The following is a 27,325-nucleotide window of genomic DNA, read 5'->3' on the forward strand; positions in this document are numbered from 1 at the left end:
TCCACCTCTGTGTCTCCGTGGAAGGCTGCCTGGGGGGAGCTGTGTCCTCTGCCAGCTGCTGTCACCACAGGTCCTAGGAGATAGAACCACCAACACAGATGTATCTGAATGGACAGGTGTAGAAATGTGTCTTTCCTTCTTTTTTTAAGTTAAAAGCCACACGAGGCTGCTCCAGTGCAGTCCCGTCTGTGGGGCTTCAAGGGCACTGTCAGAGTGCGGACGGGCAGCTCCTGGCCCTCCTCTCCCAGGACGGAGGAGTGACAGTTGGGAAGGGCTCTCTCTGAGGGCCAGATCCAATGCCAGCTCTGGCTACGGCTGTGCCACCAGTCCTCAGGGACACTGCTGGCTGGGACAAGTGTCCAGAAGCCAGGGCAGAGATGTCTGGCTTGGTGCACACCTCCTGACCCGGAGCCCTGTGAATTCCCTGGCTTCGCTGGTTCAGGAGGTGGACGTCCCTCAGGGCATGTGGAGTCCCAGACTTAGATGGCGCCCGGAGTGCATCCTCAGGGTTTCTGCTGGGGCGTTTCTCAGGGGATCGGACCCTTTGCTCTTACCATCTCCTCTTCTTCCTTTCTCTGCAAACCACCTGGGAATCCCTTTCTACCTCCACTGCTGACCAGGAGCTCCTCAGTGATTCAACATAGTCCCCTGAGTCACATCCTTCCATCCGGTCCCAGGGCTACAGCAAGCACTTGGGGATGAGGTCAGCTCCTGTCTCCACCGTCAAACCAGTTTTGCCCCAGGAAGAGTCCCAAGAGTGCACTTTCCTCATCAAACAGCACTCCACACAGTGGTGTGTGGGCGCTGCCACACCAGCTAGCCAGAGCTGACTGGGTGCCAGCTCCACCTTCAGCCAGGACACTGCAGCGGGGCACCAGCCGTGGCAGAGAGTTTACAGCACAGAAAGCAGCCCGCACCCCTGAGGGCTCCCAACTGCTGGTGGTCACGGGCCAAGGCCTGCACGCGGCTGGAACCTGACACCCCGCCTCCGCGCCTCTCATTGGGAAAGGACTCCGTGTGACAGCGATTTACACGCTCACGTATAAATACGCCAGTGCTCACAGATGCACAGCAAGGCAATTTCCAAGGTGATGACAGTAAAACCGAATGACTGTTAATCCAGGGAAGGTCTGTGTCTGTTTAAGTGGGCACACCTTTCATTTGTGAAATTTTTTGAGTCGTTAAGATTGATAATGGCAGCGGTCCATAGGAGGTTGTGGCCCCTTTCCTGACGTGGGCCACTGCATGCCATTTCCCTGAGGGAAAGCTAACTCAGTCTGCCAGAGAATCTGCAAGACTCAGCTCAAAGTCCACCTCCTCCAGAGGCCTCCTGGGCCTTCCCAGGCCCTCTGCCTGCCCTGCACCAGGCAGTCCCCCTCTTTGTGAGGACGGTCCCCAGAGCAGCAGACTGCATGCACTCTTCCCACGAAGCTGCGAGAGCCTTCAGGCTGGGGCCCAACTCCACTCTATTTGTAACTGACCACTGGCCACACTGGGTCAAGTTTGGGGCTGGGGGTTATCTCCCTAAACCTCTGCTTCCCGTTGGGAAGGAGGGACATAGGGGATCATCTTAGGCCCACCCCTGGAGAGAGGACAAACTCCCCTCACTGAGCTTCCTGACCTCCCCCCTTGTCCCTGCCTGTGGTCTGGACAGAAAGGCAGCAGAGCAGGGCCAGGTCCAGATCAGCTGGACCAGCTGCGAGGGCAGGAGAGCAGGGCAGGGCCCCTCGGGACTCACTTGCTTCACTGCCTGGGACCTTCAGCACATTAGCCTTGAGCTTCCCATGAAAAACTTTATCCAAAATGTTTTCAAACACATGGAGCAGGAACCCAACTGTACTGACAACAGCATCAGAAAGAATGAAATAATCAGCGACAAATTTTACAATAGAAATACAAGGTTTAAACTCTGAAAAGTGCAAAATATGGTCAAAATAAATTAAAGGAGATTCAAATAAATGGAAAAATTAGTTTATGGGTCAGAAGATATAATATTGTTAAGATGGCAGTACTCTGTCTGAAACCAATTCCCCAGTTGAGGCCTAATTGCCAACGTGATGGTATTCAGAGATGGGACCTTTAAGAGGTGATTAAGTCAGGAGAGCTCTGCCCTTGCGAATGGGATTAGTGGCTTTATGAAAGGGTTCGAAGGAACGGTGCTCACCCTCCTCTCCCCTTCTGCTCTTCCCAGAAGAGGTACCATCTTGAAAGTAGAGAGAGCAGCCCCTGGGCCTGCTGGCACTGTGACTGGACTTTCCAGTCTCCAGAACTGTAAAGAAATGACTTTCTGTTCTTTATTCAGTGTCAGGCATTTTGTTATAGCCGCAGTGTATAGGTACCCAGTAAATGTCCACATAAAAACTTGTACATGAACTCGGAGCAGCATTTCTCATAAAAGCCCACAAGTGAATGGATAAACAGTTATAATACATTTGTAAGTGGAAAATCATTCATCCATAAAAAGGAATGAGGCATGATACATGCTACAACACGGTTGGACCTTGAAAACATGCCAAATGAAGAAAGCCAGACACAAAAACTATATATTACATGGTTCCAGTCACATAAAGTGCCCCGAATAGGAAAAGCAGAGAGCACATTGGTGGTTGCTTAGGGCTAGGTAGACCAGGGGCAGGGGTAGCTAGAGGATACAAGGTTTCTTTGTGAGATGATGAAAGTATTCTAAAATTGACTGATGATAATGGTGTATGAGCATGACTGAAACACAGAATTATACAAGTCAAGTGGTTGACTATATAGTATGTGAATCATATCTCAATATGACAGAGGCAACATTACGAGTCGGGGGGAAGAATGAGCTGTTAAAAATGGCCTTACAGCTGGAAAGCCGCACGATCCCTACCTCACACCAGACACAAGTCCGAGAAAACACAGGCCCTAAGTGTACAAAGTAAAACTTAAAAACTTGTGAAGGAGAATCTTCCTAACTATGACCAAGAGAGGGGACGAATTCTTAGGTGGGAAACTCACAAACCATAACAAAATGATTAATTAATATGAGTCTGTTTCCATTTGGAACTTTTGCTCAACGTGGCACAATAAGCAAAGTGGAAAGACAGCCACAGGCTGGGAGCCACTGTGGTGCCAGCAATAACGGGCACAAGAGGGGGTGTAAAACATAAAGTGTGGTTGGAGCCAGTAACCAAATGACGAGCATTTGGCAGCAAAGTGTAAGAGGACAGTCACAGACGACTCACTAAAGGGACGCTCAAGCAGTCACCAAACATTTGAAAAAGTGCTCAATCACAACCATACAGAAAACACACACTCTGCTAGGACAAGATATCATCACGCGCCCTTCAGATTAGGAAAAGTTTCACAACCCGGACAACTGGCGAGGATGTGGGAAAACGGGCTTCCTTCCAGCGGCTGGAGCGGGTGGAAGTGTCCTGTGGCTCTGGTGTGGCCAGTGGGATTGTCTGCTCAGTGGTGCAGGAGGCTGACGGCAGGGAGCTTGCTGAATGCCCCAGCCAACGGAGTCACTGAAGTACCTTTAGAAAGGAAGAGAAGATTCCTGGGCCCAGGAAAGGAAAGCATCAGGCCCAGCAGGGCAGACCTGCGGGCTGGGCCCTGGACCCGCTCTCCAAGGTGGCGTTATTCCCTGGCAAGTTTGGAGGAAATTGCTCTAAAGAAAGCCTAGCCCGTTTGCACTCTGTTCACTGTGATTTATACTCATGAAAAAAAATTGGAAGCCTCCCATGTGTCCATCAACGGGGAGCCTGGAATATAAATTGAGGGACAGCCACATATTGAAAGACTGCAGCGCGACTCGGCCTCCTTCCGGACCACGCTGAATGCCGATTTCCAGGGCAGCCAGGCCTCTGCATGAATGGGTGCTGTGTGTGGCTCCTCGCCGGCGCCACGCCGCACCAGCCCCGCTGGGGAACCTGGTGGTGTTCAGCGCCAACTCTCCTGCCTTCCCAGGAGCAGCCTGTTTGCATCAAAAGGTGGAAGTGACTCAGACCTGCCAGTGTCCATGGTGACAGGGGCTGCTTGCTGCGGACACCCAAACTGCTGGCCCCGTGACAGGCCCTGGAGAGAGGGTGGGGGGCAGGCTCCTGGGTGGAATGCAGCTGCCACACCCCAGTTACAGAGCACGCTGCTAAGACTTGCTTTAGAGAGACCCCCAGTGACAGTGACTGAGTGACCTTGGGGACTGGGGGTGGGGAGGGGAAGCAGCCCAACACCACCAGACTTAGTCACCTGCAGAAGCCCTTGACAAGTGACCCTCTCCCTGGAAGCCCCTCTGCCCTCAGCCCAGGCCTGAAGCAAACGCAGCACCCAGAGGTGTCAGGAGCCTCTCCAAACTCAGGACCCAGTGGACAGCCACGCTGAGGCCCCGACGCCAGGCTGCACGCTGTGGGGCTCAAGGGGGACAGGGCAGGGACCTCCGCAGGCGCTGCTCTGAGCCTGCTGCACAAGCTTCTCTGGGACAGTGACTGTCTGGGTCCCTCGGTTCCGTGCCACCACGGCACCTGGCACACGAGGGCTTGGTTCACAGATGGTTCTGGGCTCCACACACAGGACCTTCCTGATTGTCCGCCCTCCCCACCCTGCTGCCCCACAGCTTCCCAGCTTGTCCTGCCCTGGCCCCCTGGACCTTCACACCTGGCAGAGCGCTTGTCACCAAGAGGCACTTGAGGACCCCTTGGCTCTGCCCAGGTGTCAGGTGGGCTTACGGTACATGCACAGCACAGCCTTAGTCCTCTGCGGTTTGGGCTGAGTGCCTGGGGAGGGTCTGGAGGTGACAGCACCTGGGCAGGCCTGGAGTGACACTGGGACCTGGATTTGTGGCTGTGGGAGGAAGAGCAGTCCAGGCATGGGCAGCGCTCCTGTCCTGGGCCAGAGCTCTGCTGACAGCATGCCCTGCCCCAGAGGACTGGTCTGCTGGTTCCTGACCAGAACAGCAGAGCAGAGCCAAGTGGCCTAACCCTGGAGCCGGGTGGCACCACTGCCCCCCACCAGCACACTCTGGCCATCAGTGTCAGTGTGACCAAGGTGGCCAGGCTCCACCTCAGCAAGCTCAGAACCTGGGAGAGACGCACACCTGGAGGAAGCGTGGCTAAGCACAGTAGTGACAGGGGCAAGACAGCCAAGTTCCAGTGCTGCGAGAGGGAGTGGGGGACAACCCCTGAACCAGCGCTGTCCACCGAGGAGGGACATGTCCACCCAGCAGAAGGCATGTGCATATGCACCTAGGTTCCTGTACACGTGCACACGTGTGTGGGACAAGGCCGGCACCTCCCCTCAGAGAAGCAGCCACACAGTGACATCTCAAGGTGAGCAAGGACCTGGCCAGGCCCCAGGGCCACCTGGCGGCTCTGAAGAGAGGCCCCACCTGGTCTGCCCACCACGGCACCTGGCACAGGAGGGCCTCTGAGCCCCCGGGGATCTGCAAGCCAGAGGTGGGTGTTCTGGAGAGTGTCAAGTGACAGTTTATGAGACTAATTAAGTTTTTTCTCCAGATCAATAAAATCTCAGGGTGGGCTCCTTCCAGGGGCTGCCTTGCTGCAGAGAAAGGTCAGCTGGGGGACAGACTGGGGGCGGGGTGCTGTCCACGCTCAGAGGAAGCCGTCTTGGCCTGGCTAGCCACAGTCAGGAGCAGCAGGGACCTGTAGGCCCACCGGCTCTTCTCCCAGCTGAACGCAGGCACCGCCACCCCTAGCGGTCAGGCCTCCTGCCTGGGCCCTGGTGCCCAGCTCTGAGCCAGGAAGGATGACGGCCCCGCTGCCCAGGCCTTGGAGAGGTCAGCGCGGGAGCTGGTGCCCAGCAGGAGGCAGTGCTCCGTAGACCCTTGGGCATGTATTCCGCTTCCTCACCCGGACACAGAGCCTAGGATGCACCCCCTCCTCATGGTGGTGGGACAATCAGGGTGCAGGATCCCAGCCAGCTAAGGTAGGGGCACACGAGACTTGGCCTCTGTGGTCTGGTGTCAGCAGCCCTCCAGGCACCGGCACCTTGGGCCAGGAAGGTAAGGCAGGGAGGCAGGGGAGGCAGGGAGGTGTGGAGGCAGGGGAGGTAGGGGAGGCAGGGAGGCAGGGGAGGCAGGGGAGGTAGGGGAGGTAGGAGAGGCAGGGAGGCAGGGGAGGCAGGGAGGTGTGGAGGCAGGGAGGCAAGGAGGTGTGGAGGCAAGGAGGCAGGGAGGTGTGGAGGCAGGGGAGGTGTGGAGGCAGGGAGGCAGGGATGTACAGAGGCAGGGAAGTAGGGAGGTGTGGAGGCAGGGAGGCAGGGAGGCAAGGTCTGCATGACTAATGGCAGGCAGCCCTTCCAGGACAGCCTTGACGCAGGCGCTGGGGGTCTGGCCTCCACTGCCACCTAAGCTGGCCCCTGCCTCCCTCACCCTCACCCTCACCCTAGCGCTTTATGTCCTGCCAGCTCCTTGACGGCTTTTTTCTTTGCCCATGTTTCTGGGAGAGCTGTATTTCACGCGCATCTTGCTGGGTGGGCCCTTCCTAGTGTGGACTCCCTCAGGCGGTAAAGTCTCCATGGGAAGTCCCCCTCAGCAGCTAATGATCAAAACCCTGGGGGCTGGGCGCACGAAGTGATTAAGAGCACCAGGTCCCACGCTCTGGACAAGCAGGAAATGGCCCGTCCAGCAGGACCCTGGCGTTTCCCAGTCCATACCTGTGCTTCCCGAGCCACTGACTGCCCGCGGACCCCCGGGGCGTGAGCCTCCTGGAGGGCCGGCAGGCCTCCTGGGCCTCAGCGTGCAGAGCCACACCCTTGCCCAGCCCTGGCCCTCGCGGTCCAGTCACCTGGGCAGCTGCACTCACCAACACGCGTGACACCTTGGGGGCCCAGGGACAGTGAAGGGGACCCAGACAGGCCGGCATGGCGGGTGGGGGGAGAGCAGTTCCAGGGGGGCTGGGGTGGGACAGGGCTGCAGGAGCGAGCAGAGGGGCCAGGCAAGGGCTACCCAGCCACAGAGGCCGCGGCACACATCAAGGAACCAAGAGGCTGACCAGCCCCCAGGGCTCACGCTGCCGCACTGAAGCGGGGCCCAGAGGGCGGGGGCCATACACCCAGGACAGGAGGTGAAGCAGGGCCCGCAGAGGGAGGGGCGTCCCAGCCGCCCTGTGGCCAAGCCCTGGCCCCCTATGCCTGAGCCTGGACACCACATGCCCTGGCACGTCCCAGTGTCCTGTGAGCAGGCTGAGGGTGTGCGCTGCCGGGAGGGGCCAGGGAGTGAGGACCCCGCAGAGAGCACCCTCAGGTGACAGGGACCTCCCATGGCCAAGTGTGCAGCTCCCATGGTTCCCTTTGTGACTGCCATTGAGGGAGGGGCAGACACTTCAAGGCTGGGCAGACATCCTGTCTGCCTAAACTCCAGACTCCGGGTGGCTGTCAAGCTGCTGAGATGGCCGAGGGGAGAGGCCTCCAGGCTCCTGGTGGCGAGCCCAGAGCCCGGGGTGGGGCTGGCTGAGGCAGAGTCAGGGACACTCCGCACAGCTGGGTCAGGGCTGCCCGTGGGGCCCGGAAGCCTGGATAAGGAGGTCAGCAGGCCCAGCGAGCAGCCTGGGAGCCACGGCCGAATGACCTTCCCCTGTGAGCCACAAGAAGACGGCACGATCCCGCAGGTGGCAGTCGGAGAGCCTTCTGGGGTCCCGGTGACACTCTCCCCACCTCTGCCTGTGCTCCGTGCTCCTGCTCTGTTCCCACACTCCTGTGCCCTGTTCAGATGGTGCCTCCTCCAGGGCCATTCCAGGTGCTCGGTGGGATGTGACCGCTCGGCTCCGTGCTCTGATGTCCTCAGGGCTTTGGTTGTTGTGCCCTTGGGACAGCACAATGCTGGGTCCCTGTGAACACGGGATCTGGTGTTCCACAGCCCGGGCGCCGGGCACTTGGGTACACAGACCTCATGGTGGAGAACAAGGCCCACAGAGGCACCAGCGACCCTCCTGTGCAGGGCCGGGCATCCCAGGAGCCTGGCGGGGGGCCCCTTGTCTGGGGAGCCTGCTGCAGGCGCGCCCCGCTCCGGCCTTCCAGCAGACCTCACCCTCTCACGGCGGCCTGCTTGCCGGGGCTGCGCGGAGAGCCATATGTCAAACGAGACTCCCTGTCTGTGTGGTGGCAAATATTTTGGCAGGCGGGTCTCATCTGCTTGTCTTCCGGGTTTCACACATGTGCACGCAGACAACACATGTCGCGTGAAGACAACCGGCACGGGCGTCAGGAGCAGACAGCGCTGGCCCTGGGCCCCTGAGCCTGGCACACTCCTGGTGAACTGCAGGGCAGTGCCGAGGATCTTGGGCACCAGTGTACCTGCAGCCTGCGAGGTGGCTCTGTGCTTCCCAGGTCTCAGTCAGGAACTGGGGCCTGTTCCTGTCTCAGGTCGATGAAGCCACCGTGGGAGGCGGAGCTGCCGGGTGAGGACCACACGGGGAAGCTTACCAGCCTCCGCGGCTGGGCCTCCATCTCCTCCTCCGCACAGGGCTGGGCGGGCCCAGAGACCTGGAGCCCTGGGTGCTGAGGCCTCGCCCTGGTGATAAGGCTTGGCGGTCACAACCCTTGTCCACTCCGTGGGGTGGTGATAAGTCAAGGGGTGCCAGGACTGAAGCGGCACACTCCCTGTGCCCCACAATCCCACTCCAGGAAATTTGTTTTCCACAAATAATCAAAGTACCTAAAAATAAGTTTGCGTGAAATGCGAGTGAAGGCTGGTGCTTCCTCAACGGTACACACACCCACGCCAGTGCCGGGTCCTCGGCTGTGACGATGCACACGTGTGTCAGACGTGAACGGGAGCTGGGCGACCAGGAGGGGGTGCTGGCTCACCTCCCTGTAAACACGAAGCTATTCCGAAACACACACGCCTCCGTGTGAGAATCTTCCCTGCAACTGTTTAAAACCGTGCAAACCAGAGACAAGGCCGCCGTCTGGGGGGTGAACCACATCGTGGTGCAGCCCTTCACAGGCAGGCGCTGGGCACCTGCCCCCACGCAGCCAGCCAGGGTGCCTGGCCATGTGGACGGGGAGAGCCAGGGCTGGGGAGCTGGGCACAAGCCCACTGAAGCAGAGCGTGTGTCCGTGTGGCAGGGCCTGGGAGGAAGGGCAGCTGTGCCCGTGGGATGACCGAGGGGGTCGGCGGGAGGTGGCGTCTGCTCGGGTTTCTGTTATTTCAATGCAGCAATTTTTCTGCCCGTATTCACTGTGTGAGCGATCGCCACCTCTGCTTCACCGCAGAGGTCCTTCTGACCCCTTGCCCCACAAGAGCCCCCCCACCCGACGCTCCCCAACCCCTGCTCGGGCCAAGGATGCTGTGCTGCTCCTCTTCTCCACCCCCAGGAGCTGTGGGGGGCCGCTTCCTTCACGTGGAATGCTCCTCCCTAGAAACCTGCACCCCGCTCCGCCTCCCTGTCCCCAACCCTCTTCCTCCAAGCCGTGGCCCAACCTCCCCACCCAAGCCCACCTAAGCTGCCGCCCCTGCACCACAGCGCTGCCCGCCACCCTGCACCCTCTCACCCGACACGCAGCGCAGTGTGCTTATTAATGGCTCTTACTGTCCGTCACTAGAGGCTGCAAAGTCCCCGGGCTGGCTTGGAGTGGCCGCCCAGTGGCTACTGGTTTGGGGTAAAGGACACTGCAGGGAACTGGCCAGACACGATGCGAGCGAGCTCTGGGAGCTCAAGGAGGGGCTGGTGACCACTGACACATGAGCTCTTCAGTTAACCCTTCTGCTCTGAAAACGGGAGCTGTGAGGTACCGTGCCCTGGCCACTCTGCAGAGGGCTTCAGGCCAAGGCACCAGGGTTCACAACTGCCATGTTATTGGCTGGAAGGGTCACAGGCAGGAGGGAGTGGACAAACAAACTATTACCACCTGACCCAGAAATCCACAACTAGGTGTAAAACCAAGACGCTTGAAAACATTTGTCTATGCAAAACCTTGCACATGGGTGTTCACAGCCCCCAAAGTGGCAACAGCCCAGCTTCCCTTGGATGAATGGATACAGTGTGTCTATCGGCACAACCAACCATTACTCAGCCATAAAAAGGAAGGAAGAGCTGACAGGAGCCTAAGCCAGTCCCTGAGGACAGACATTGCTGGCTCTGTGGATGTGAAGTGTCCTGTCCAGGCAGGCCAGCCCTCAGGCCAGCCCTCAGGCCAGAGCAGCCTGCGCCTGCCGCAGGTGGGGGAGGCGAGGCGGGAAGCAGATGCTACTGGCCACAGAGTTTCTTTTAGGAACCATAAAAATGTTTTCAATTATGTCATGGTGATAGTTGCGCAACTTTGTGAATATATTAGAAACCACAAAATTGTACTTTGAAAGTAGCAATATGGTATAAAAATTTGTTTAATTTTCAGGGCTGGGGTTGTGGCTCAGCAGTACAGTGCTTACCTAGCACGTGTGAGACCCTGGGTTCAATCCTCAACACCCCATAAAAAATAAATAAATAAAATAAAGGTATTGTGTCCAACTACAACTAAAAAATAAATATTTTTAAAAAATTAAAACCTGGCTGCTCATAGGATAAAACTCCTGATTTGGAACCAATCCCAGTTCACCGACTGTCCCCCCATCCCCACAGGTCTTGGGATGGCCAAGCATGTGTAATGGATCCTGATTCACTGAACTGAGTCAGGAGACCATGAGCCTGGACAGCCGCGAGGGTCTCGGAAGGCTGTGAAGGTCACCTGGGCACTACAGGGATAGAGGGGGGTGCAGGGGTACCCCCTGGAGGAGGTCTGAGGGTAAGGGCCAGTTAGCTCAGTGGGACCCTGCAGGGAATCTATGCCACACAGAAGGACTTGAAGCCAAGGAGAGACTTGGCCAGATCTGCTGGTCAGCAGGAAGCATCAGCCCCAACTCAACAGTGAAAGGCCTTCCCCGAGTGCCGTGAGGACCAGACCAGAAGTGACAGTGAACCAGGGCGGAGGTCACCTGCGGGGTGGGGCGGGGCTCGGGGAGGTCCGCTGTGATGTTCGCCCGGGTCTGGGTGGTGGTACCTGGTGTCCCGTGCTGTACGGTGGGGCTTCTGAGTGCTCTTCCCTGCTTGTCACACTGCAGCGGACAAGGAAAGGAAAGGAAAGGACGGAAGAAGCCTGCTTGTGACCCAGGACAGCTGCTTGTCCGACACCTTGGCCCTGGCCTTGCCCTTTCCTGTCACAGCATCTGGATGGGCAGGCGGCAGACATCTGTCCCCTCTAGACTGTGCTCAGTGAGGAGAGATGCATCTGCCTGGTCCCTGAGATGCCCCAGCACTGGCATCTCGGCAGACACTGGTGGGTGACAGTCCTGTGGACAATGGGTGTCTGCAGGCTTCCCTGTCCCCACGGGCACTTGGCCTTTCCATTGGCTTTGGGAACACTGGCTCACCCGGCTCTGCCCTCAGACGTTCCGTGACAGAGCTCCGTGCTGCCTGCCCGGGGCCTGCTGCAGTGCCTAGACCAGGCTGGACGGCAGCTGCCCTTCCCATCGCTGTGCAAGGTGGCCTCACAGAGACCACCAAAGGGTCCGAGAGACTCAGGCCTCCATCAGCACAACCTCAGAGCCCTGACAGCATTAGGGGAAGGGAAAATGCCGTTTCACAAGAGCCTGGGCCTCCCAGCTGCCCACCACCCACACTCCTGGCGGAGCCCCGAGCAGCCTGGAGCTGGAATGAGCTTCCCCCAGACAGTGGTGGGCCAGGACGCGGGGAGCATCGGGACCCAGGGCTCAGGGTGGGCCCGTCAGACCTGCCCCATTACCACTGGCACTGGCTCCGCCCACTCCCAGGCTGCTGCTCATGACCAGAGGGGAGGCCTGACCTGGCTCCTCACAGCTGGAGCAGGGTCCTGGGGGGCAGGCCGAAGCACAAGCCCATCACAGAAACAGCGAGTGCATGTCCCAGTGTCCCCAGGTCCTTCCTGCCAGGTCATTTTCCTGTGCCTCGGCTTCCTCTCTGTAAAGCAGGACTGTTGTGTTGGGTGAAGACTGAGGGAGGGGTCTTCGCCTGGCTCCAGGCTGGACCTGGCTGACTCCAGGGAAGGTTCCACCTTCTCCTGCTGCCCTGGGGGCGAAGGCTCCTCTTCAGAGCCCAGAAAGAAGAGTGTCAGAGTGCGCTGCCCGTGCACACTCCACAGAAGCACATCTCATGCACGACAGGACCTGGGGGAGAACGTTCCAGAACACCAGTTCAACAGCACCAAAGGGAGACGTCAGGGTAAGGGGGAACACGGTGACACTCTGGCACCATCCACACCTCCATACTGCAACGGAGGGATCTCAAGAACTTGGCTGAGCAGCATCCCGGCACGAACAGGGACCTGCTGTGCAGTGCACTCACATAAGCAGAGGACAAAGTCCCCTGGGGTTCCCCAGGAGGGGAGGGGCTGGAAATGGCCTATTCTTTTCTTCTTTAATTAAAAATATTTTCTTAGTTGTAGATGGACACAATGCCTTTGTTTTACTTATTTCTTTTTATGTGGTGCTGAGGAGCGAGCCCTGTGCCTCACATGTGCTAGGCGAGTGCTCTACCATTGAGCTACGACCCCAGGCCCCTGGCCTGTTCTTCATCTGCATTTCACCATGGGAAAATACACCAAGGTGCACTCTCATGCCAACTGCACTTCTCTGCAGGCATTTTCTTTTCTTTTTTTAAGGTCTGGGTATCAAACCCAGACCTTGAGCATGCTAAGCAAGCAGTCTGCCAGTAAACCACACCCCCATCCTGGCATGTTGTTTCCAATAAATTCATTTAAAGAACTTTTTAGAAAACTATGGAATACTATACAGCTATGAACCCCATGCCTATGGCAATCGAAGAGAGCTGTTGTGCCTGTGAGCTCTTATGAATGTGGACATGAGTGTGCACACCTGTATGGGTGCATGCCTACGTATTTGCTGGTGTGCTGTGTGTACTCATGTGCACATGCATGGGTTGTAAGCATGCAGGTATGCACACAGGTCTAAGAGAGGAGAAGAGAAGCTCTGTTTTACGGAGCTCACAGGTCACGGCCAGCAACAGCAGTGGCCACCTGAGGCCAACTGGCAAGCTAACCACCAGTGCTGTCTCTTATCAAGCCAGAGTGGCTTTGAGGCCAACTGGGGATATTAGGGACTTAAAACAGACCACGAGGGACATTTTCATCAATAACATTAGTAACTGTCGACATCACCTTGTGCCAGGCTGGCCAGGAGCCGTACTTGAGTTCTCCTACTCATTCCTGTCTGAGGGTGGAGGAAACCGGGGCTGGGAGGACAAGCCCAAGCCGAGCTGGTGACCGATGGTCCCAAGTCCCTGGCTAGACCCTGAATTGCAGCACACCCTGGTTTGTGTCCTCTCTCTTGTTTAACAGACATCTATTATGGTCTGGCCTGCCCCAGCCTGGGGACACAGAGCTGACCAGTCCCCAGGCAGTTTGAGGTTCCCTGCAGGACAGATCCAAACACAGTGGTCAGAACAGAGGGCTGAGGCCTCCAGAGGTTGAGGTGCAGGGGCCTGGGCCCTCTGTCACTCCTAGCCCAGGACAGGAGCCCCCAGCTTCGAGCTTCTGGAGCCCCTGAGATTCCTTCACCTCAACTGCACTGTTCCCGTAGGACCCCTGGGCTCCCTGCCCTCCCCCAGACTTGGGGTTCTGCAGGCCAACTGGGGCTGCCTTTGGCAGGGCCCTGGTGCCTGGAACACCATCTGGAGGAGAACTGAGTAGGTGTAGGTGCTGGCCACCAATGGGCACCCTCCTGTGGAGCGTGGTTGACTTGGGGGTGTGGCCTAGGTACCTGCTCTCCTAGAAATGGGTGCTGGCATGGGAGGCGGGACCCCGGTCCTGGGTACAGAGCAGGGAAAGCCAGTGGAAAGAGTCAGCGTGGCCGAGACGAGCCCCAATCGGCCTCCAGGACTCGCTCTACTCCTGGCACCTCCACCTGAGCGAACAGGTCAGCTGCCCACCTCCCATCGTGCCTCAGAGGGACCTGCGAGTTTCCGCTGGGATTCCATCAACCCTCACAAAAGATCCCACAAGGCAGATGCATACGGCTCTGGGGGCAGCGGACAGGGCTGGGCTGGTAGCCGTGGCAGGGTCCCGTGATGTCATGCTTCCACTGTGGGTGATTCCAAGCCTCAGATGAGCTAGGGCTGAGCAGAACTGGGACGGGACACACACAGCGGACTCCTGCAAGTGGCGCTGAGACAGCATGACAGTCACCCTCGTGGTGCCTGAGTGACAAAGTACAGGGAAAGCAGGACGGACTGAAGAGGTGGACCCTCCAACCTCTAGGCTTGGTGGCCCAGGGGACAAGGATGCCCCTGGGCATGTCCAAACAATCCCCCGTGTGTTGCTACCAGGCTCCTGGCACGGGGTGGGTGCCGTACATTTGGAAAGCATATAATGATCTGGCCCCTTTAGGGTAACTGGAGAAGGTGTGGCTGGCAGGCCAGGCTGAGCAGGGGATCACTGGGCTCAGCCACACCTGTCCCTGGGCCTCTCCCACAGAGACGCCAGAGTGTGGCATGGCAACTGCCCACAACAAACACAGCACCGTGGCCAAGTCGGCTCTGCAGGCCTCCCGGGGGCTGGACGGCCATCCTGAAGGCCAGCAGGGGGCGCCTTCAGCTTTGGCACCTGGGTTTTCTGGCTTCCTAAGGACTTTCTCCTTAGCAGTGACTGTTGTAACCCGACCCAGGGGCTGGAGCAGGGAGCAGGGAGCTGACAGTCTGTTCCCCAGCTCTGTTTGCCAACCTCAGCTGCCTTCCGGTGACCTTGAGCAAGGCCAACACGCTCCCCAGGCCTTTGACAGACTGGGACAATGGGAGCGGTGCTTCTTTTCCACCCAGCAGACCTGGATGTGCCAACAAGAGATGGGACGTTGAAATTCTTGGGTGACAGTGGCCACCCAGGAAGTGTGGGTGGGGCTGTTTCTTCCCCGTCAGCCACAGTGCCTGTTCTAACGTGGTCCCTGAAGGACACAGGGTCAGACTGATACTCTCACTGGATGGTTATTGATTTTAAAGTAGTGCCCTTTCTAGAAATAGACGCAAAATCCAGAAACACTGCTCGACTGCTCCCCTGCCCCCAAGCCAGGCCATGACCCTAAATGTAAACTGCAGCAGAGACAAGCCAGGAGGTGAATTGTTGGGGACTGTGACCCACGTGGAGACCCCAAGCCACCATATTCTTTATCACCCCCTAATCAAGGATGATAAAGGAGACCAGGCCTAACTTCTGCAAGCAGATGAAGAGCAAGAGAGCAAAGCCCCCCAAATGGCGACTGAGAAAGGTTTCCCGGGGAGGAAGTGCTGGGCACACCTGCCTCTCGGCTTGCTGCAGAGGCTGCAGGCTGCGGGACAGCAGGGCCCCTGAGCAAAGCCGCGTCTCAGGTGGGTCTTACTGGCAGCTGGCAGTACGTCTGCACCCAGCTGTGCAGAGTGTGTACTGAGTGTGTACTGAGTGTTCATGCAGAGGACACGGCCTCTGCTGGGTGGTGGCACTGCCCCTGGGTGGCACAGGCTCCTGCGACAGTCCCGGCCTCTCTCCTGCGTGGAGATGACCCTGTTTTATCTCCTGGCAGGAGAGGTGAGGACCATGTGTCTGGCCAGGTGAGCACACGTGTGTCAGGAAGCGTGGTACAGAGATCAGTGGCAGAGTGACCCCAAGTGATCTCTCCCACCCTGGCAGGTCAGACGCTGGAGCCCTGAGCGGCCACCAAATGACTTTCCGGGCATTCACGTGCCCTGTGCACTCCCTGAGACTGGGCTCCCCGAGACGGGCAGCAGAGCTTCGCCATGCTCAATGTGGTTTCCTTTGTTAATATCTACTTTTTTCCATCATAAAATCATATAACCACACCACACAGGGGAACCTGGAGGTGGGAAACAGTCCTGTGATTCCGCCCCCGGGTGCCTTCCTCCCAACCCGGTTCCTCCCTCACCTGCCTCCTGCTGGGGAGCAGCACTCACACCTAGGGGGCCTCTGCAGGAAGGAGGGCCAGGGCCCAGGCTCAGGCGCCACCTCCCTCTTCCACCCCAGCACATCTCCGCTGGGCTGTGTTCCTCCACCCCCACCCCCAGCTCCCTCATTCCAGAGCTATCTTCACTCCCACGCAGGACGCTAGGCCTCAGCTCAGAGCCTCAGATTATCACAGGCATTCCTCTGGGTTGCGACATACAAAACCTTTTTCCTCTTGTTTCATTGTTTTTTAGTAAACCTTGCATTTTGGAGAGATTTGTCGATTCAGGTGCAGTCGTAAGAAACCTACTAAGTGACTCACTTTCCCCCAATAGTAACATCTTGCAGAACTGTAGAGCCACGTCAAAACTGATATTAACACCCACACAGTGGAAATGTGACCTCCATCACCCCCAGGATCCTAAGGTCGCTCTTCATGACCGCACAGGCTTCTCCTCTGCCCGACACCCCGCTTAACGCCTGTGCCCGTCATCTGCTTTCCATCGTTATCATTTCGTCGTTTTGAGAAGGTCACACACATGGGCCCAGAGAGCACACAGACTTAGGGATGGGTTTTCAGTGCCTCTCTAGTGGGTGTCCTGGTTGGGAGCAGCATCCACGGCCCACTGTTGGGTCTTCACCCTCTCCAGGGCATCTGGGCTGTTTCTGGTTTGGGATCATTAGAGTAAAACTGTTAGAGGTATATGAAGAGTTTTTTAATGTGAATTGTAGGTTTTCACTGTTCTGTGATAAACGCCCAGAAGAACCACTCCTGACTCATGTGACAGCTTTAAATATGTTTTTAAGAAACTGCGAGACCATTTTCCAGAATGCACCACTGTCCTCTCCTCGGGATCCAGACTCCTCTCTTTCATCAGCACTTTCCTGAAACCTCATTGAGATTTTAATTTGTGTGTCCCTCCGGATGAATGGCGCTGAGCACCTTATTATGTGCATATTGGTTGTCTGTATCTCCCCTTTGGAGACATGTCTGTTCACTCTTTTCTATTTTCTCTGTTTGGATTGGGTGATCTCTAGTTTCTGTTTTCAAGTTCACACATTTCTTATTCATACCCTTGATTATGCTGCCACATCCATCCATGGAGCTTCTTATTTCAGCTCTTATATTTTTTAATTCTCAAATTTTCATTTGTTTCTTTATATCTTCTAATTTCTGTGCTGAAATTTCCTACTCTGTCATTGGTTTCAAGCATATTTGCAATTCCTTGTTGAAGTATTTTTGCACTAACTATTTTAGATTTTTTATCCTAACATCTGTGCCTTCTCAGTGCTGGTGTCTGTTGATTGTCTTTTTCTTGGTCCTTGTTATGACGAGTGGTTTTGTACTCAAACCTGGACATTTGGGTATGTGGTATGCAAGACTTTGAAACTTTTAAAAACTTCTTAGCTGGATTTTTATTTCCTCCAACCCTCCTTCCCTTCCGTCCTTTTTTGACACACTTTGGCAGGGGAAGGGGCAGTTCTGATCCCTATCAACGGGTGGGGTGGAGTCAGGTTTTCTGCTTGACACTGAGGTGGGAGGTGCTCCCTTTTCTTCTGGTTGATGATGAGTGTCTCTGGTTGGGAGGAGCTGGGAACCCTCACTGTTGTGTCCCATGTGGCTGCACTGACGCTGTGTGTATGGAGTGGGGTGGGTCTCATCACCGCTGTAGGGTGCAACCTCGACTCCACTCTATCCAGTGGGAAGGAGACAGGGTGCTGCATTACTGCTGCCTGGGGATGGAGGCAGCAGTGGGGCCCCACCAACACCCCGGCTGGAGGGATCCTTGTTACTGCCTGTAGCTGGCTCCGTGCCTGGCCTATGTGACACCTCCAAGTACACAGGGTCATTACAGCCTGGTGGGTGGAAGTCCAGGCGTCTCTCAGCTCTTGCTGGCGAGAGTTGGGGTGGGGCCACAGTGTTCCATGGTGGCTGGCACTCAGCAGTCACTGTCTGAAAGCTTTCTGCCATCCCTTTCCTGGTCCCTTGGCCGGGGGAGTGGCTTCTGTGGGGTCAGCTCTCACAGGTAATTCTGAGTGACCGGCTGCTTTGGCTCCGAGTCGGGGTGCATGAGGCAAAGGGAACCCAGGAAGTCACTGCAGTGTTGGTCCTCGGGCCTGAGGTCCTGGCTGGTGTGCCTCGGCCTCTCCTCCTTTCAGTCACCTCTATTCATTTTACTGATGTCCAGGGGTTCTAGTTGGACTTAGCAGGAGGAAGAGGGACAGGCATGTAGTGCGGCTTCACCTTGCAGCAAACAGAAGACTCTAGAAATGCTTTTCATATGCAGATTTCTTCCTCTGTAATCGGGGTGGTCAAGGTGAGGTAGCAGCATTGCCTCTGACAGAAAACCCATCCAGCTGCCCCTTGAATGTCTGCTTTGTAGAAGACCCTGAGAGCCCTTTTGGGGTGGCTTAGGAAGGTGCAGGTCCTGGTCCTTCACTATCCCTGACTCCCCCACCCCCACCTAGGGGTTGGACACAGAGGGGGCAGCATGCTCTCTGTGGGCATAAATGCCAGCGCCACCCGAAGGCTCACTCTGTGGAGGTGCCCATCCTGCCACCCTGGTCCCTCCAGCAAGGTCAAGAAGGAGGGAGGGCACTTAGGCCTCCTTCTGCAGCCTCAGCTGAGATGGGAATCTGTTCTGTTCCATGCAGCCCAAATTGAAAAACAGATGCGTCTATTTCAAAGCCAACAAGTTCATGCTATAAAATTGTACATAAAACGCAACCTCGGTTACATTTAAAGGAGGGGGACTGGAAGGAAATGCGCCCGAATGCTAACTGCAATTGCCAATGGATAAAGAAAGCATTTTTTAAACTGCTTCTTTCTGATTGTTTATAATTTCTCAGTTTCCACATATGAACACATGACATTCATAAAATTAAAAACAAAATCTTAAACCAAATGACAATCCCCTCTCTGCCTCATCACCGAGGCAGTGACTGTCCCGGGCCGTCGCAGGCTGCTTGCCTCCCATGACCTGGGCCACTCCTCAAGACCACGGCCCCTGGAGCCCCTGGAGCCCCTGCTGTGCTCCACCTCTTCCCTGTGCACTGGAGGCTGTGACCTGCTGGGCCCAGGGCTCTCCAGTTCTGGGGCCAGTGGCCTTGAGGGAGGTCTGGGCCGAGATGGAGCTGGTGGCACAGCCAGACATGAGCCCTTGGGCCTGTGGTGGATGGTCAGTGCCACAGCACAACCACAGGGCGGTGAGCCCAGCACCGAGCATCAGTCTATCAGGGCCACCTCCACACTTGCCGAGGACCCCCTTCCTCAGGCCCTCACAGTCCTGTGTGAGGTGACGCCAGTCCAGGGCAGCTCAGGGCTGAGTGTGGCCTCGGCCCAGGCCGACTCATCACTGCACTCTGCAGCAGCAGATCCCTCCGTGGTGTTGGTGGGTGGCCTCCCTGTTGACACTGCTGGGGTGTGACTTGGCTGGAAGGGTGTGGGCCCTGGGGACATTGGCAGGCCCGGCTGGCCGCCTGGGACCCTCGGCTGAGCAAGGGCAGGAACATGACAGCTGAGAGCCAGCCGGTCGCCTCATGGGCAGGTGCCCAGGGAGACCCCGACTCCTCCAGCACACGGTCAGTGCCACCAGAGCTCCAGAGGGCCGCAGAGACACGACGCTTCCAAAGGACGCCCAGGGAGCGCTCCAGAGTTCAGACCCTGCCAGGGCCAGGAAGCCGGCCACGTCTTGATTTATAACTCCTCCACTTCCAGCGGTCAGCCCCACGGCCCCATCAAGAAAAGGCCGAGAGAAAAACGAATCTCCTCCAGCCTCGCCCACCATGGAGCTGGCTTAGCTGTGGGCACGGCAGCCCACGGCGCAGGGCACCTCTCAGAGGGCTGTTTTGCCTGGGAACACGCTGATGGGGACATAAGCTCCCCCAAGGTTAAGGGAGGTGTCAAGCCTCCTCTGGGACACTCTGGGCAGGCCCGGGGCCAGAGCCCACGGCCCCATCCCCAGGGCTTCTGCCCCATCTTCTCCTGCGAACTGTCCAGAAGGTTCTGCCTCTGAACTGGACACAACAGGCGTGCGACTCATGAGAGAGGCTGGCACTCTCTATGGCCATGACCAGCTCCGGGATGGCTCGGGGGCCGAGGGTGTGGGCCAGTGACTCCCACCTCCTCCCGCTTCTCCTCCTCTGATGAACGCGGTGCAGGCCGGCACACGCACAGCACGGAGCAGGAGCTGCCCGTGTGGCCCGCTGTGAGTATCGACAGCTCGTGGGCACAGAGGCCCAGTGGCCACTGGGGAGCCCACGCAGGGAGGATGGTGAGCCCTTCCAGCTGCTCCCACAGGGGCTCTGATTCCAAAAGAACCCCAAGACTCTCTGCCCCAGGAACGGCCTCTCCTAGGTTCGTCCAGGCCCACTTCTGGGTCCAGTGGTCCAGCAGCAGCATAAGAACACCAAAGCCCCACAGCTGCTTCTCTCTCAGTCCCTGGGAGTCATCAGAGTACCTCTTTCCTGTGACCCTGAAGCATCCAGGGTCAGGGGGACAGGGAAGAGGCAGGCACCAGGGGACAGACTCCACGTAACCCTCCATGGTGTTAGGATGCACCGACACAGAGGCCCAAGGCCAGTCCACCCCTGCTGGTCCCCTCAGCCAGTATACTCCAGCACTCAACCCCAGGCCACCAGGGGGACCCAACACCCTGGGACACCCACACTCTACAGCTGTGTAACTGCCCTCCCCCAGAGCACTCTGTCCCCTCTCCTGAGCCAGCTTACCTGGCCTCTCTGTGGGGCATGGACGACCTCTGAGCCGACCGGCACAGTAATGCCAAAGTCACCCTGTGCCACACTTCGACTCTCCTCCAGGAAGCGATCGTCCAAGAGGACGGATGTTCTCCAAGGCAAGGGCCATTTATCCATCAGGAGTGGACACACGAGGAGAAGAAGGAAGCGCGTCAGGCCTAAGACACCTCATCTCCTCAATTCCCAAGGACACACAGTTCAGATACGAAATCACTGCCTCTGACTCCAAATGCAAACCAGAGAGGAGGTGCGGGCTCCAAAGGTCCACCCTGCTGGCCCCTGTGCTGGGCAGGCCCAGGCTGCAGGTGCCCCCACTCATGGGCGGTGCTGAGCCCCCCCGAGCATCAGGCCCAGCGCGGCCAGTCTTCCCTGGTACCTTCCTCCATTTATTAGCTCAGAACCTTGCATTCAGGGCAGCTCTGGGCTGGACATTGGGGATGGGAAGATGAGGAAGCTGTGGTTTGGGCATCTAAGTGTCCTGCCTACTACTGAGAGGGACCTGTCATGAGTTCGTGACCAAGGCACAAAGGGGGCGTCACAGAAAGGCAGAGCAGGGAACACCTGGGGAAGGCTTCCTGGAGGAGGCTGCCCTGCAGGAAGGATCAGGAGTGGACACACGAGGAGAGGAAGAGAGCACGTCAGGCCTGAGACAGCTCGTCCAGCATGCGGCCTGCTGCCCGGAAGTCGGGATGGGAGGGAGGAGATGGGCAATGAGACCAGAGTCGGCTGGGCAGTTCTAGAAGGTTCTCAAATGCCAGTCACTGGAGCTGAGACTTTGGCCTTTGAGAATGGCACTGCAGATCCAGGACAGGCCTGCAGAGCTGGTCCAAGATCCTCACGGTGGTTTCTAGGTATAATCACCTTAACGGCATATGGATTACTATTATGCTCCAATTAGACCCCAGACGTACAGCATGTGAATTAGCAAAGGGTTTGTCCTGGTCTCTGGCAGTCCAAGCCCAGCGGGCCACTCTTTGAGCCTGGACTCTTCTCCACCCCATGAGCCTCTCCACTGCCCCTGGGTGGTCACGCTCTGCCACCAGCAGCCCCTACAGCTCGCCTCTCCTGCTGCCACCTTCGCCTCGCAGCCTCCAGTGTCCCCTCCCCAGGCCGCTCTCTCACGCTGGTTGGGTACCACGCCTTCTGCCCCTTTCTCCCTGTAACCACAGGGCCCTCAGGGAGGAGGTGGCATGGCAGGGAAGTAAGGGTCAGGTGACAGGAAGCAGTCCTGAGCAGGTCCCTGGGATGAGGGGGACACCTGTGCCAGGGTGGGTGGAAGTGCTGTGGCTTCTGAGTCCCTGTGGGCGGGACTGGCCTCTGGGGAGGAAAGCCCACAGCGGGGCAGGCAGGATTGGAGGGATGTGAGAAGCACAGTCCCCTCGCCTGGCCTCACTGCCCAGCCACATACGGGGTGTCCAGAGGTCCCCGAGAAGGGGCTGCCACTTCTGTACTAAGTGCCAGCTTCTGGACAGCTGTGTTCCAGAAGGGACTCTGTGAGGAGGCCCAAGGCCCAAAGGAACTACCCCCCCCCCGCCCTCTCCCCCCATCCCCGGGCCTGGCCCTGGAGCCTTTCCATCCCTGTCTGTCAGAAGGGGGGACGGGATGGGCACCCAGGACCAGGAGCCCCAGGGTCCTCTGCCCTCTGGGCCACCCCACCCTGCAAAGTGGGTTGGTAGCACCTGCTCTGCCCAGACAGAAGAGGCTCTGCCCGGCAGGTGGTGAGCGCAGAATTAACAGGCTGCGGTGGAGGGAGGGGCTGCTGGGCCGTCCTCACTGTGGAGGGTGAGCCAGGGCGGGACCTCCAGTCACTGCCACCCTACCTAGAGTCATTCTAAAGCCAACCAGGCCCTCCTCCAGGCAGAGCCTCCCCCAGGTGGCTCCCGTCAGCCAGGTAGGGTGGTCTCCGGAACCCAGCGCAGAACCAGTGGGACCCGGACTGGAAAGCACCCAAGACACGGAGGCTCGCCTCCTGTGTGCTCAGCCACCACCTGCAGACAGGGAGGAGGAGCTGCAGAAGGTTCTAGAACTCTCTCCTCCACCAAGATGTACACTAACAGAATTAAAAGGATCATAATAGAATTCCAAATCCAAACACCTAAGTGAGAAAGCAGAAAATTTTGAAACATGCTAAGTTTAAGAAGGCATATTTTTTCATTTGCAATTGGAAGGCGGAAAAGAGAGAGAGAGAGAGAAAAAAAAGAAAGGAAAAAGGAAACAGCTCAGATGTCCATGTGTCTATGAACAAGGACACGGAGGAACCAATGGGATATCGGCACCAAACATGTGGTCACTACAGCTGCTTCTGTTAAAAAGCATGAGGTGGTGGCTGTGCCTCTGACCCTGTGGTGTCCAGGTGGTGTCCCCAGGTGAGAGGAAAAGGTGCCAAGAGAAAGGGATGATTCCATTTTCAAAACATAGATAAGACAACTGTGCATGTGTACAAAGAGGGAGGCACAGAGGTTAACAGAGTGTCCTGGGATGGGAGAGGGGTCAGAGCTGGAGGGAGCGCAGGTTTAGAGAAGATTAAGGGCCTAGGAACACAGCACTTTCACCGTGCCGTGTTTCATGGAAGCGCAGAACACAAACCAATATGAACAAACCTCGGAATGCACGTGGACAAGCAGCAAGACAAGAGTGACAGGTGGGGGACTTCTGGGGAAGGTGGTGCTGAGGATGAGGCCAGGGATCAGACCTCAACTGCCCACCCAGGGCCAGCTCCACCTTGCAGGCAGCAAACTCTGCCAGGGGAGCGGACTGAATTTGCATTCTAAGTGCATCTGGCTCTCAGGGAAGAGGGACTGGGGCGAGGCAGGAGGAGCCAGGGGTGCAGGGAGGGCTGGGTAGTGTGGACCAGAGGGCAGGCTCTGTGACTGAGGAGGGGTGACTGCAGGGCTCCAAATAGGGGTCCTGGGAAGGGCCTGCCTGAAGGTGGGGTTGTGGTTTGAACTTGTCCCTCTGAAAGCCAGGTGTGGCTGTCATGCTGAGGGGCCTTCAAGAGGTGACCAGGCCTTGGGGGTGCCTCCTGGTGGGTGGGGTCAAGGCCTCATCAGCAGCTTCTACCCTTCTTTGGCCAGCTTGCAGGTGAGGACACACAGTAGGTCCCGCTGGTCTTGGACGCCCCGCCTCCCGTGCACGCGGGCTGTTCTGCAGCAGCACACACAGGCTGAGGCAAGAGCAGAGGCTCTGTTCTCGAGCAGGGCCATGGCGGCTTCCCACACGAACTCAGACTGACTCGGGGGCACTTCTTGGAAGCTTGGCCTCTGCCACGGCCAGTTTCCATCCAGAGCAAAAACACAACAGAGACGCCCTGGCTTGTGCCACTGAGCCGACTCTAGGCCCCCAGGGTCCTGCACATGGTTCCTGAAGCCCAGCACGACCCTGGGGCCGAGGCTGCCCCTGTGCTCCAGCTCTGCCCTCACCCCATCCCTCTGTGCCAGCACAGAAAGGCACCAAGCCCCAACTTTGGGATGCTGCCTTTGGTATCAAGTGCTTACCAAAGGTGACCGACACTGGGTCATTCACCCGGCACATCTAACGAGGAAGTGGTCTGAGCTGGATGAGCTCCCCAGCTGCTCCACCAACTCCTGCCTCTCCTGGGGGACAAGCCTGAGGCTCATGGAGAGGCACAGCACCCCCTGCCCTGCCTGGCAGGCATCTTCCTGGAGCCTGAGTGGTCAGGGGGAGGAAAGGCCCTCACCCACTGGAGGAAGCTGGAGGCTTCCAAATGCCTCCAGGAATCCGTAGCTTGAGTGTCCCTCTGGCCTAGAGTCCAGATGACAGTGAACATGCAGTCCTGAAGCAGGGCATGTGGTGCTTACAAATGGGCTGTCCCTACGGGCTAGGATGGGCGGTGGACACCCTCTGTCCCCCAACCTGATACAGGGCTTCCTGGGGCCCTGGTCTCAAAGGGACAGGGCAGGGCATGTGTACAGGGCCCTGACGGGAAAGCAAAAGCCCTGCTCCTCCTTCTCCCTCCTGTGCCCTTCTCCTGGTTCCTGTCCTCTGAACTCCAACCCTGCTGAGGGAGACCCACCCACTGAATGGCTATGGGTCCTGTGGGGTCCTCTGCGTCCCTGCTCCCAGCCCAAAATGAGCACTTGCCTATTTATACTCCAACTCTCCTCCCTAGACTGAGAGTTTTTGCAGAGCTGGGACTTACAGTCCCTCAGACTGATGATCACCACTGATATAACCAGGTGGCCTTAGTGATGGTCCATCAGAAGTCCCTTTAAGAACTTGACCATGAGAGAGAAGAGCATGCCCAATAAGCTTCCGATCATAGAAGCACAGAACAGGCGAGCTAGCCTCTGCTGTTGGTGTCAGGCCGTGGGCATCTCAGGGACCGGGATGCCCAAGGCGCTGGGGCTGGCGTACTCTGCTTACATAGGTGGGTTCACCTGACAAAGGCTCACTGAGGTGCTGAACACTTTCCTGTACATACATTACGTGTTAATAAGGTTTAAAAGTTAGAAGAATCCTGACCCCTGTAAATGGTCCAGAGCAGCCAACGGTATGTGGCAACCACTCTCCGCTCATCAGCCTGGCCAATGCCGCAACCAAGGCCAGCCACCTCCTGCTCTCTGCCCAGGGGGGTGCTGGATGCAGGCCACCCCATGAGGGGCCTGGAAGATCTAATAATCAGGGCTGGCAGGGGCAGCCTCCTGCCTGCTTCCAGAGAGAAGGGTTTCCTACTCCATCTCTAAGAGACGCAGGCGGGGAGCTACCTCACTCTGAACCGGGGCAAGCAGCTCATCTGGTGGTGACACAGGGCACAGCACACACCTGGCTCTGACCTTCTGTTCTCAGGGAACCCTCCAGAGGGTGCCCCCACCCCTCCTGCCCTGCTGGGCCCTCAGCTTCCTGGGGGGATTGGCCCTGGGGCACCCTAAGGGGTCTCCCCACTGCTGTTACTGTCTGGCTGGGAAACCACTGTCACATGCCTGGGACAGGAATGTGGCCAGATGCAAGCGACTCTTTCCATATGATTTTAACTCTTGCTGAATGCCCTGCTGCAAGCCTCTAATCCCAGCTACTCGGGAGGCTGAGGCAGGAGGGTCTCAAGTTTGGGGCCAGCCTGGGTGAGACCCTGTCTCAAAACAAAAAATAAAAAGGGGTAGGAATGGGGGTGGGGAATGTAGCTCAGTGGTAAAATGTCCCTGGATTTAATCCCTAGTACTGCAAAAGAAAAAATCGAATAATAATTGCAATTTCTTTAAAAAATTTTTAAAATTTTATTCGCTTTTTTATTTTGTTATTTTTATATGGTTCTAAGAATTGAACCCTGGACCTCACACGTGCTAGGCAGGTGCTCTACCACTGAGCCACAACCCCAGCCCGATAATTGCAATTTGATAATGCCTGTTTAAAAAAAAAAAAAAAACACGAAAAGGCATTAACAGGCAGAACAAAATGCTAACTGTATAGTTCCCTCTGGGGTATGGGATTGTGGATCATTTTCTTTGTGCATCTCTGTATTTTCCAAAAAGGACATGCATTTCTTATAAAATTAGAACAAAATTACATTAAATTATAAAAAATGCAGGCACTATCAAATATGTGAAATCTAGGAAGTAACAGAATCTTAAGGTAGAAAATTGCTCTGCACTGGCTGCTACCCTGGGCTCAGGCAGGCCCCACCAACACTCTGCACAGTGGATGAGGAACCCAGGTCAGAGCCCAGCCTCCACCACCGCCCAGCCACAGGGGCCCTGGCAGCCTTGGTTTCACCTCAAGGAAGGTGCTGAGCGCGGGCAAGACGCCTTGTTCCAAGGCTCTGAGGTCTCAGCTCTCACAGGCTCCTTGGTCTCCTCCTTCCTGGGACGTCACAGCAGCGACAGCCACAGGCACCTGCTGTGTCCCCATGGGAAGGACAAATCTGCCACAGGGCAAATCCCAGCGTAGGGTGGTGGGCATCCAGAGTCCAGGAGAGGCCGCTGGACACCAGCAGTGAGGCGCAGAAACCCCTGCGAAGCCCGGGGAGGTCAGGTGGGCAGGGGCAGAGGGAGCAGTGGCGGCAGGACAGGGGGATGCAGGGGGGGTGAGAGCCCCGGGATTGGGGCACAGCGACTTCACTTGGTTCTAAGTATTTGGGAGTCTCTTTTCCCTTTAATTTGAACAGAAACTAAAACACGCTCAGAAGCCCATAAAGCAATGCTGGGTGTGACCAAGGGCCCAGGATCCTCCAGCTCTCACTCCTAGAGCTCCGCCCACTGTTCTCCGCGGCCACACCCTGGGGTCCTAGGTGAGGCCTGCTGGAGAAGACCCTCGGGACCCTGGCCCATCCCTAGGGAACCACAGCAGCACCACAGGCAGCCAGAGCCGGGGCGGGAGGGGCCAGCCTGAGCAGCTGAGTCCTGGAGAAAAGTCCCCTGTAACCATGGAGGGAAAGTCTAGCAAGACAGTGGCCGCTGAGGCCAGGCTGAGTCACGTGGACGGCCATGGCGCTGACGGTGCCTGGTGCACAGGGACACTCTCGGGGCCTACACTGTGTGCAGCAGCTGCTCTGGGATCCCAGGAGAGCAAGGCTGGGGAGGCCAAGGGAACAGGCCTTGGTTTGTAGTGGAAAGGCCCTGGGCTTGCACGGCTCCCCTGTGCCTGGACCATGAGGCTCCACTGCCACCTGGTGGGCCCTGGAGGGACAAGGCAGGGCCATGTGCCTACGCTGTTGGCCCCTGCTGGGTTG

The 27,325-nt window shown here is 57.3% G+C and overlaps 1 protein-coding gene across 4 annotated transcripts in view; it reads right to left on the minus strand.

Moving 5' to 3' along the window:
- Window positions 1-27,325, minus strand: part of Lhpp (phospholysine phosphohistidine inorganic pyrophosphate phosphatase) — a 95,836-nt gene that overhangs the window by 18,573 nt on the left and 49,938 nt on the right. The window contains exon 7 of one of the 4 annotated variants that reach the window (XM_021723373.3): window positions 1,956-3,512. The exons of 2 other annotated variants lie outside the window; for them this stretch is intronic. In XM_021723373.3, coding sequence (XP_021579048.2) covers window positions 3,338-3,512 — 175 coding nt within the window. In that variant the 3' untranslated portion in view covers window positions 1,956-3,337. Of the gene's footprint in view, window positions 1-1,955; window positions 3,513-10,884; window positions 11,024-27,325 lie in introns of those variants that run through there. One more of the 4 variants, XM_078024618.1, reaches the window with a different exon arrangement.

The sequence above is a fragment of the Ictidomys tridecemlineatus genome, chromosome 1, assembly GCF_052094955.1.
Source record: "Ictidomys tridecemlineatus isolate mIctTri1 chromosome 1, mIctTri1.hap1, whole genome shotgun sequence".
NCBI lineage: Eukaryota > Metazoa > Chordata > Mammalia > Rodentia > Sciuridae > Ictidomys > Ictidomys tridecemlineatus.